At 52.0% G+C, this 9,930-nt stretch overlaps 2 protein-coding genes, 1 long non-coding RNA gene and 4 other non-coding genes across 10 annotated transcripts in view; all 7 read left to right on the top strand.

Moving 5' to 3' along the window:
* The first annotated feature begins 1,024 nt into the window (after positions 1 to 1,024).
* On the top strand, positions 1,025 to 3,463 carry LOC116217435 (uncharacterized). Its single transcript, XR_004161977.2, has 5 exons — positions 1,025 to 1,196; positions 1,539 to 1,595; positions 2,103 to 2,150; positions 2,463 to 2,580; positions 2,908 to 3,463. It is a non-coding gene; the product is annotated as an uncharacterized LOC116217435 (long non-coding RNA).
* On the top strand, positions 1,268 to 1,410 carry LOC116217447 (small nucleolar RNA SNORA16B/SNORA16A family). The gene has a single exon (XR_004161993.1). It is a non-coding gene; the product is annotated as a small nucleolar RNA SNORA16B/SNORA16A family (small nucleolar RNA).
* Positions 1,844 to 1,972, top strand: LOC116217448 (small nucleolar RNA SNORA44). The gene has a single exon (XR_004161994.1). It is a non-coding gene; the product is annotated as a small nucleolar RNA SNORA44 (small nucleolar RNA).
* On the top strand, positions 2,179 to 2,314 carry LOC116217438 (small nucleolar RNA SNORA61). The gene has a single exon (XR_004161984.2). It is a non-coding gene; the product is annotated as a small nucleolar RNA SNORA61 (small nucleolar RNA).
* LOC116217444 (small nucleolar RNA SNORD99) lies at positions 2,772 to 2,842 on the top strand. Its single transcript, XR_004161990.1, has one exon. It is a non-coding gene; the product is annotated as a small nucleolar RNA SNORD99 (small nucleolar RNA).
* A 1,206-nt stretch (positions 3,464 to 4,669) lies between the features above and the next one.
* NCMAP (non-compact myelin associated protein) lies at positions 4,670 to 8,548 on the top strand. 3 transcript variants are annotated; one of them, XM_085209019.1, is made up of 4 exons: positions 4,670 to 4,780; positions 5,899 to 5,993; positions 6,345 to 6,429; positions 6,893 to 8,548. In XM_085209019.1, exons 2-4 carry the CDS (start codon positions 5,909 to 5,911, stop codon positions 7,023 to 7,025), a joined length of 303 nt encoding a protein of 100 aa, XP_085065145.1. In that variant the 5' UTR covers positions 4,670 to 4,780; positions 5,899 to 5,908; the 3' UTR covers positions 7,026 to 8,548. The 3 variants fall into 3 exon arrangements, with proteins under 3 accessions (XP_085065145.1, XP_010721705.1, XP_085065144.1); XM_010723403.4 differs by having other exon boundaries at positions 4,698 to 4,844; XM_085209018.1 differs by lacking the exon at positions 4,670 to 4,780 and adding an exon at positions 4,852 to 5,655.
* Positions 8,549 to 9,140: 592 nt separating this feature from the next.
* The window catches only part of SRRM1 (serine and arginine repetitive matrix 1), a 16,943-nt gene continuing 16,153 nt past the window's right edge, over positions 9,141 to 9,930 (top strand). For both annotated transcript variants that reach the window (XM_085209015.1, XM_085209014.1), the window contains exon 1: positions 9,141 to 9,296. In XM_085209015.1, the coding sequence (XP_085065141.1) occupies positions 9,276 to 9,296 (21 nt within the window). In that variant the 5' untranslated portion in view covers positions 9,141 to 9,275. The remainder of the gene's footprint in view (positions 9,297 to 9,930) is intronic.

Below are 9,930 nucleotides of genomic sequence, written 5' to 3'. Positions count from 1 at the left end.
AAGGAAAAGCCCTCATTCACTTCCATTTGGTGTAGCACAAGATGAAAAACAAGGACTCCGTGCAGCAAGATGAATTTTGCTTTTATCTTTATGTGCTGAAGGCGAGAAATCCAAGACAGATGATATCACAGCTCACTGGGATAATGTAATTCTTGAACGTTGCATCAAAATCTGTGGCTTAGACTCAAGCATTCTGCCTTCCAGCATGCAGTGTTTACCCACAGCTACCAAAGTGACCTCAACATTCTGATGTTATTCGACTGAAATGCGATGACCCAACCTGGGTTATCCTTCAGATTGCAGGAGATGTCGGATGACAACCTGAGTTGCAGAGGCTGAAAACCACTCGCTGCCAAGGAGTGCTATGGGCTGCAGGATTCTTCTGAGTGCCGTAGGAGCACTGGAGCAGTTTTGGTCTGATCTTTAAGTATTCTGACTCTGTCTCGTTATTGGCTTGCTAACGCCCAGCTTTTCCAAGGAGGCTGGGGAGGAATTTTTACCTTCCAACCTCGCTGTCTCCCACCCCATCTCGTAAAACACCCATTTCTGGATTTAACTTGGGATCTACTTGAGCGTGAAATGAATTTGATGCAATGACCACGTTTAAAAACTGATAAAGCTAGTTCAGCCCTCTGACAAAGCTCTCATTACCTTTTTCAGATGAGATGATTCAGAGTCCATTACACTTCCACAGAGGTACACATTCATCAATTACACACAGGATAATTAACACAGACACACCTATGTCAGGTAGTGATTTATGAGGTCTCCAGTCTTCTATTCCACGGTCTCTTCTCCCTCCTAGTGTCCTTTTAGCATCATGGCCAACCAACAGCCTCTTACTTCATCCAGTGCTCCTCCTCGCTCCCCCCTAGATGAACTTTCCTCATCGAGGCACGCTCCGAATTCCCCTTATAAGCTATAGGCACCAACCGCACGGAACTACAACACCCAGAAGGCACCGCGGGAACACCCGTCCTCAGCAGCCAATCAGCGTGCGCGCTGCCGCCCTATAAAAGCCCACGGCGGGCCGCCCTCTGTCTCTCTTTGCGATGGCGGCGGGCCGTTGTGGTTGGTGCTGTGCGGGGACAATCCGCCGCCATCCGCCATCTGGCGAGGCCCTGCCGCGTCGGCGCCCCGGGGGCTCGGCGGGATGACGTGGCTCCCTCCGTGGTGCGGGATCTGGGCCGCCGTGGGTGAGCGCCTGCCCGGGATGGGGTGGGGTGGGGTGGTTGTGGTGGTTGTGGTGGTTGTGGTTGTGAGGCCCGCCCGGCCCTATCGAAGCTGCGCCTGCCCTGCGCTGTGGCAGCCGCAGTCAAAAAGGAGCCGAGAGCCACGCGTTTTCCTCGACGGTCGCTGCACAGTTTGGTTTTCTGTAACTGCCCAGCAACAAATGGGGAAAATACAGGGGCTGGGGCTGGGGCTCTGCCTGCAGTGCTCTCAGACATTGATGATACCAGACCTGTGCTTCGTTTGGAGGGGTGCTACGGGTGGGCAGAGCACGATGTTGCTGTTCTGTAAATGCTTTTCTCCCTTAGGAGCGGGGTGAGATGCTGTTTCTGTCGTCACCCGGTGCAGGAGGCGGTGCTGAGCAGGTGAGCGGTGCTGGGGGTCCTCACAGCTGCAATTGAAGCTCTTCCTCAGTTCTACCAGAGCTGCCAGCTTCCCCTCGCTGCACTCTCTACCCAAATGGCTTATAGAGGGGTGGAGAGGTTTTGTGCAGCATCCCTTGACTCGGAACTGGGAATCAAATGAGATCCGAAGCCAGCAGACTGCTCTGCTTCTGTTGTGTCTGCTGCTCTGTATGGCTTTCATAGCTGTAACAGGCCTTGGCCAAACCCACCTGCATGTTAATCCAAGAGCTGTGGCTCTGACATAGCTACAGATCTCCAACAACATGCAAGAGCAACAGGAAGGTCTTTGACTGCTCGGCCTCTTCTGCCTGTTGCTGTCACTCACCCCTCCTATATATTTTTCAGCTTCTATCCGGGGTGTTGCCCCGTTCTGTGAGGGTTCTGGTGGTTTGGGGACTGGTTGTGTCAGTATTGATGATATCCGAAGCCTGTTGCTGATTTTGGGGGTGTTGTTGCATTGTGTTCCAGGGTTTCTTGCTGTTTGGAGCTCACTGCCTGCCTGCTGATAGACCCAAGGTGAGAGCGTGTCTTTGCCAGAGCTCTGTCCCTCCAGATCCCTTTCCCATCAGATCTGAATACCGATCTTGTGGTCGAAAAAGGAGGAAAAGTAACATTCAGACTGGACTTGGCCTCTCTGCTGGCACAGCTCTGCTCTGAGCGGGGCCAGTTTGAAGACAATCAATGTTTGCTTTGCTGCCCTGGGGGTGGCAGCAAAACAGGGCCATGGGGTGAGGGTTTGTGCTCTGCTGCTTCTTTGGGCATTGATTCTTAGTGCACAATGGCTGTTGAACTGGAGATGCCTACCTGGGGCTCTGTTGTCTTTTTCAGGAACTGCACGCTTAGTGGAAGAGTCTGAGAGCTCGTGAGACCCCGTGGAGGGTATTGGTCTGCTTTCCTTAAGGCTGAAACTGTGGAGAAACTGAAGTGGAGCATGTCAGTGTCCCTTGTGAGTAATTGCCCAGAATTTCAGGGGGGGTTGGAGTGAGATCTTGTCAGTGCTTGTTCACAAAGGGCAGTGGGAATGGGGTTTGCAGGTTGGAATTATAAACTTCATTAAAGGTCTGTAATTGGGCAGCCTCATTTGTAAGGCAGAGCTCCTGTGGGATGAGCTGTTGCCTATTGTTTCTCTGAGCACAGCCTGGTCAGTGATGACACCTTTCTTTGGAGACTGCTGGATGAATCCTGCGGATATGGGGCTGAGGCCAGGCTGAAGTCACTGCACAATGTTGCACTGCGCTTCATTCAAAATGAATTCTTTTTTTTCCTTTGTTAGGTTTAAATGGAATACAGACCCAAGTGTCTTCAATCCTGAAGAGGCAGCAGTCTGCACAGCCTCACGGTGGCTGCTCTGTGAGTTGGGAGCTCCCCCAGGTGGGAGAGCTGCAGTGATGCAACAGTCACTGAGAGCTGCGGGCTCTCAGCCTCTGAGGGACACTGCCAGAGCTCCCATTCAGATGCTCAACGAGGAGGAACGTTCCTTGCTATGGAGTTCTTCAAAAGAAGGAAGGTCTGGATAGGAAATATTTGGAGTACGGTACCAAGGTCTGGGGCTTCCAGCACAGGAGAGATGTGCAGCAAAGCCAGAGCGAGTTGGAGGGGCAGCTGGGTGATGGCTGCCCTCATTGCATCAACCTTTTGGCACAGAGTGCTGAGGTTTGGGCACAGCAGATATGCCAATTAATCCTACAGCTCATTCTCACCTCTTCATCCCTTTAGACATGTAGCTCCAGGTATATGACCTCTTAAAGTTTTACTGTTAAGACTTTTCCATTATAGTATGTAAGTAATTTTATTATAAAATAATGGTAAAATACATTTTACAAAATGCATCTGTTTTGTGCTGCCAGTCTGTTAACCTCTGTTGGTTTTGGTTCTCTGGGAGGTAATATGTATGTGTCTGGAAACACAGAAGCAGCATCTCCCAGAGGTTCTCAGGATGCCCTACAGTAGCCAGGGAGCTCTGGGAGCAGTCTGGTGTGGCCCAGAGCACACTGGGGCATACATAGACTCAAGTAGAGTACACTGGAAAGCCTCTAAGGTACCCTAGAGTGCACTGAGAAGTTCTGGGAGTATTGTAGTGTGCTCCAGAGGCATCCTTGGAAGCCTGTAGGGTGCACTAAGAGACATAGACAAGCTTTGGGAATCCAGTAGTGTGTCTTAGAGTCTATTGGGTGGCCTGGGGGGGTGTCTGGGATGCACTGCAAAGTTTTTTGTGTCACCCTGGGGCCTCTCGAAGCATGTTAGTATGCAGTGAAGTACACTGAGGGGTTCTGGGAGTCCAGTAGGACAGACTGGGAATTCGGCGAAGAACCTGGACCATGCTGAGGGGCTGTGAGAGGGCTCTGGGGCGTTCTGGGTTGTACCTAGGGTTCCTCAGAGCACGTTCAATAGTTCTAGGACACGTAGGACCTGGTTATCACACGACAGCCCCTGCAGCTCCTTCCTCTTTCGCTGACCTTCTGCTTCCCCTGCTTTTAATTGGGATGAGGGGCAGAAGCTCCACTACATGTAGGGCAGGCTGCACCTTTCTGCCTTCTTCAGTTTTCTAGAGTTGGAGAATTTTTCCTTTCTCATGAACATCTGTAAAAAAATGACCGAATTGATGATGTGCTCCGTGCAGCCTCTCCCTACGGCTGTAAGCCCTCCGGGAGTACTGCGCTATGCGGGAAAACGCGGAAGCGGAGTCTTTTTGTTTTAGCCGCTCTGCGCCGCCAGTCCGCCAATCTCTATTGTGATTAGTCCTCCAGAAAGTAAAGCGCATGCGTCCGAAGACAAGACGGAAGGGAGGGGAGGGAATTTCTACACAGCACTGAGGTGCGGGCCATCAGTCCCCTCACGGACAGTCAGCCCTCAGCCCCATCTGTTCACAGTTCCTCTTCTCCGCTTCCCTGTTATAACGCTCCAGCCATCCCCGGTGAAGGACCGCTTTCTCTCCCACTGCCCCTGCGCGCGCCGCGGCACGTGATTGGCTCATCACCTCCTTTGATTGACAAGTGCCCGCCCCAGCGCCGCGCACGCGCACTGTCGCCGCGGCACTCCCTGCTGCCGTCTATTGAACAAAATTCGGTACTGCAGGCGCTGCTCCGCGCAGGCGCGGTGGTGCCGAGGCTCTGGCACTGCGCACGGACGGCAGAACCGCGCAGCCGGTACGTTGGGCGGTGTGGGAGCGGCGGGGACTGCGCAGAAAAGACACGAAACGGGCCGGAAAATGTACGTCGGGGCACTGCTATGGGGGAAGAACACCGCTTCGGTGTGTGCCTCCCTTACCTGTATGCAGCGCAGCAATGCAAAGCCCCGTTTCCCTCAGCGTCCCGGACCCTGGCGGTGCCGCCGGGCTGCACGGGTCGGTACGGGCAGCGCTCACACGTGCGTCCCCGCGCGTGTCGGCACCGCAAGGCTCTCAGAGCGCCGTACGGTGCCCTGCAGCCGCCTGGGAGCCGCCTGGTGCAGCACAGGGGTGTGCCTGCCTTGCAGCACGGTGCGCTGGAAGTCCTCTGAGCAACCCCTGAGCTCGGTGTGGGAGCTCAGGGAGTATTATGGGGTGCTGCAGGGGCACCGTGGCAGCCTTGGAAGCTTGGCTGGGACACTGGGAAGGGACCAGAGAACCCCGACGAACCTGAGCGGACTTCAATAAAACGAATGGAAGAGCAGCGAACCCGCACGGACTTCAGCGACAAAGAGTGAAACCCGAGCAGACTTCAGCAAACCCCTCCTTTTGTTGTATCTGTTATTACTGCTGCATGGGGGTAAAGCCTCCCTTTGCCGACTTTGTCATTCCCGCAAAGACGTATCCTTACATCACTTCTCAGCAACGACACCAGAAAACCTGTCCTTTTTTTCCCCCTATCTTTGAAGACACGTTGTTGAATACTGGAGAGAGGATTCACGGATCCGTCAGTCTGCTTTGTGTGCAGGACCGGGGCAGGGAGATGCAGTGCTCCTCACTCAGATCCCTCCTCCTCTTATGGACCAAAACCTCAGAACCTGGAGTGACAGTCTGAAATCCCAAAGCATTGAAGATGTGTGTACTTATCCAAAACCTTTGTAACATCACTCATTGCTGTGTCTGTGTCTCACCCTCCAAACGCTGCGCTGTGTATATTGTAAAGCAAACGGCTTCAGACTGGTGTAGCAAAACATCCATTGACTTCACCGCTGAGAAAACGTGACCGACCTTTAAGAGGCAGCTGCTAATTAATGACAATTAGGTGGCACAATTCAGTGCTGATGTTTCATGAAATCATCCCTCTTTTTCCTTCTGCAGCCGAATCAAGATGACGACGGCAGCCCCGCTGATCGGCATCACGCAGCTCTCGGTGAATGTGACCACAAAGTCTCAAGAACTGAGTCTCTATCAAAGTAAGACAGGCCGTGGGGTCGTTTTTTTTGTTTTTGGCTGTACCACAAACACCATACCTTGAATCTTGAAGTGGAAAAACGGGCCACTGTGCACTTTAGTTGCTGCATAGCACACGGGTGCTGCACTTTTTCAGCTCACCCCTCCTGTTCCTTCCTTGCCTCCAAGTGCTCCCATCCCAAACTGTTCCTGAATAAAAAGTGACAAAGAGAAATTATTTTAAAAGGGAAAATATTGTGGGGTTTTTTGTTTGTTGCTCTGTAGCTTTTTAACCTTTGAATTTATCACATTTCAAACAGACCGTTGACAACTTCTTAAAAAAGACTTTATTTTTCTTTCTCCTTCCCTGCTAGGTTCTGGAGCAATAGTTGCTGCCATCGTAGTAGGAGTAATTATTATTTTTACAGTGGTTCTGCTCATACTGAAGGCATATAACAGGTATGTGGCTGAGTCCTGTGCTTCAGTGAGGAGAAGCCAGATGAGCCAAAATCACTTCTGTGCTCTTGTCTCACAGACTTTCTTATTGCTGAAAATTTCAGGCAGAATCTGAGCATAATGTGCTTGATGTCCTGAATGCCAGGCTGTAATGGAATGGTTCTTGGCAGAGAATGCTTGATGGATGCTCTTTCTAGGGGGCTTCTGTTGGCATAGGAAGGGCTTGCTGTGAGCATCGTGCTGCCAGAGCAGAGCTTGATTTCTCCATCTGAAGGCACCGAGTTGTTACGTGTTCTAGGAGCACTCACCTGCCCTCTTCTATCTTTGGAATGAAGTCCTGCTTGATGCTAGCTTCTCAATGGCTGTTCAGTTCAGCCTGTTTCTGTGGGAATCTTCCTAATTGTTATCGTGGGAGAAAGCACCGCAAATGTCAGTGCTGATAAATATTTTATTTCTGCATTTACAGACACATGAGAGGGAAGCGGGAGCTGGAGCCCAAAAGCAGCAAAACAGCAGTGCCTCCTTTAGGGCAGAACAGCAGCAGCGTTACTCAGCATTCCACAGTGACTTTCATACCTATCCACATGCAGAGCAGATAACTGTGAATGCATCCCTCCCTTTGGAGTTCTTATCACGTGGAGATGGGACTGCTCTCAAAAGCGGTACTGCATTTGGAATGGTGATCAGCTCTTATTTTGTTCTCTGTATCATAATTTGTCCTGCTTTCTCTCTTTGGGAGGAAAACTGGAAGATCTGGACACTTTCCGTGTGATGAGAATCGAGTAGTGAAGAGATACAAAGCATCCGAAATGCAAGGAGCCCTCCTTCAGAGCTTTGGGTGTGGGAAGATCAAAGAAGCCAAGCTATTCATTTGGAAAAGCCACGCACACTGATTCTGTAGAGCTTTTGCTTACTCAGAGTTTAAGCTTTTTCTATCCTGCAATGACTGATGATAAATGGAAGGAAAAATTGGACACGCAAGCCGCATGCAACTCAGGTTGTGCTTTGTTAAGGTTCATGTGGAACAGGTTTGTAGTTTGTTCTACGGCAGATAGAGTGGGAAGTAGGAAAACCATATTTATCTTTAGTCATCTGTCATGTTTCTAATACCACGTTTGTATGGTTGTAGACAGAAAAGAATGACTTTTTATCAAGGATATATTGAGATTTTTCTAATAACTCGGTAACCTGCTCGTTTTCCAACGAACCAAATGTCTGAGGATTTTCACTCTCCTGCCAAAATCACCCTGGGTTCGTTACTGACATTGCAGTGCTTTCTCTATCTTGAAACCTGAGAAGTTCTTTAACTTAAGTAAACATGAGAAGGCAGCATAAAGCAAGCGAGGCATTATGCACTGCTTTTCTACAACCTGAAAGGGTTTGTTCTCTATTGCTTGAAATATTATGAAGATTGATTTATCATTTTTTGCTATAGAAAGTCACCGAATGTGGTGATGTTTTCCAAGTGTGATGATTGTGGGTGTAGAGTAATGCACCAAAGAAATTCCCAGGGGTGTTTCACAGCCCACTGGGTGTGAGCACACAGCAGCATTGTGTGGATGCTCTGTGGCTCATTGTTTGAAGCATGCATGGAAAAGCATTCCCACACAAGATGGGGTAGGTAGCGAGGATTAGGAAGGAGATGAGTTAAACTCGGTTTTAAACAGAACTATGCAAAGCTGTGAGAGACATCTCCACTTTTAAATCCTATGGAATTGCTCTCTGGGATGGTTGCAGTGGCACAGCCTGCATTCAGTGCGATTTGTTGTATGTGGGGTGGTGGCTGCAAGCTCCTGCGACCATTAGAGGGCCCCAGTCTGTATAGACCTTATTAAATAACTCTGGGGGGGTATTTAAACTCTTTGGGAGCTATAGGGAAGAAAGTCAGTAATCAGTCAGAGAACCCACAGCTTTCCTTGTCCTGCAGCAGCTTCCTTGCTGTTCTTAGTGCTGCCATTGCCTGATCAGTTTGTATCCTTAAATCAAACCAAAGCTGACACTTCTCGAGCAATAAAGGGATAACAGACAGAAGGGAGACGCTATTGATAACTCCAAGATGTGAGGGCATCTCTGGCAGGGGTCCTCGTGAATAAACGCTACTTTTCTGCAGGTCTAAATTCAATTACTCTGCAGTCTTTTAATGAAACATGACCACAGGGCGCGTTCCAAGCTAAATATTAGGACAGCTGCTTGAGCAGCCCGTACGTCCTGCAAACATTTCACTTGTCCCGGATCTCCACCTCATTTTGGGGGTGGGAATAACCGATATTATCACGCAGCGGGGACTGCAGAAAACAATGTTTATTTTTGTGTGGCGTTGCCCTCCTGTTCCTCTTTCTCTGCTGTTTTTGCGTTCTGCTTCGTCAAAACCCAGGTCTTTACATGAATAAAGCCTGTCCTGCACGCGGACGCTGCCCGTCCCGCTCTCGCCCCCTCAGCGCTTCCCTCTCCCCCCCTCCCAATTTCTCACAGCGCCGCGCTGAAGAGGCGCCAACACCCGCGCGCATGCGCCGTTATCCGTGAGGTCACGAGCCCCGCGCCACTCCGCTGAACTTCCGCATCTCGCGAGAAGATAAACAGTCAACTCCCCGCCCGTGCCGCCATCGCGCGGAGGAACGCCGCGCTTTGCGATTGGCCATCGCCGGCTCGCCTACCGATCCGCCCTCCAATCGGGAGGCGCCGAAGAGCCTTTGCGGAGCGCCCGGCTCCGCCCCCTCCGTCCCTCTTAGCGTCACGCCGCGCGCAGGCGCACCGCGTTCTCCTCCTCCGAGCGTGCGAGGGGCTCGCGGGCGCGCGGTGCACGCCGGGACGGCAGCGCGCTGCGACCAGGAGGAGGCGGAGGAGCCAAGATGGACGCGGGGTTCTTCCGCGTAAGTGCCGGCCTCGGCGGGCTGGGCGGGCCGGCGGAGCGGCGGGCGCGGCCCCGGCGGGGAACGGCGCGGTGCGAGCGGGCCGCGGCCGCCGCCGCCGCGTCGTGCCCTGCCCTGCTCGGCGCTCCGCCGTGCCTCCGCCCCCGCCCTGCGCAGGCTCCTGTGGAACGGCCGTGAAGAAAATGGCGGCGGGAAGGGAAGGGAAAGGAAGGAGGCCGCGGGCGGCGGGGGGAGCGGCGGGGCCTTCGGTGCGGCGGGGGGAGCAGCGCTCAGAGCGCAGCGAGGCGGCTGTGAGCTTCTGTGGGCCGTGAGGTTATTAACGGCCCCGAGCCGGCGGGATGCGGTGCGAAGGCGCTCACTGAGCCGTTCTTTTCAGCAGCTCTGCGGCCGCTGTGAGGAAATGGAGCGGTATTCTGCTCGGCTCTATTTCTTTTTTATCTTTTTTTTTTTTTTTTTTCTCCACCCGCTGATCAGCAGCGAGCGATCGTTGAGGTGCTTCTTGTAAGGTTTGCTGACCGCTGTGCCCAGCGCCGTGTATTTTCGCATGCAGTTCAGTGGTCTGATATATTCAACTTAATTGTTTTCCCTTACCACAGCTGGGATGCGTTTAGAACACGGAGGACACGTTTCCCTT

Source organism: Meleagris gallopavo, chromosome 25, assembly GCF_905368555.1.
Source record: "Meleagris gallopavo chromosome 25, MGAL_WU_HG_1.1, whole genome shotgun sequence".
Taxonomy (NCBI): Eukaryota; Metazoa; Chordata; class Aves; order Galliformes; family Phasianidae; genus Meleagris; species Meleagris gallopavo.
This window is presented reverse-complemented; position numbering and strand designations above follow the sequence as displayed.

Coding starts and splice junctions, on each gene's coding strand:
- NCMAP (XM_085209019.1), top strand. CDS start 5,909: ATGACGACGGCAGCCCCGCTGATCGGCATCACGCAGCTCTCGGTGAAT. Junction 5,994..6,344: donor AGAACTGAGTCTCTATCAAA/GTAAGACAGGCC, acceptor CTTCCCTGCTAG/GTTCTGGAGCAATAGTTGCT. Junction 6,430..6,892: donor ATACTGAAGGCATATAACAG/GTATGTGGCTGA, acceptor CTGCATTTACAG/ACACATGAGAGGGAAGCGGG.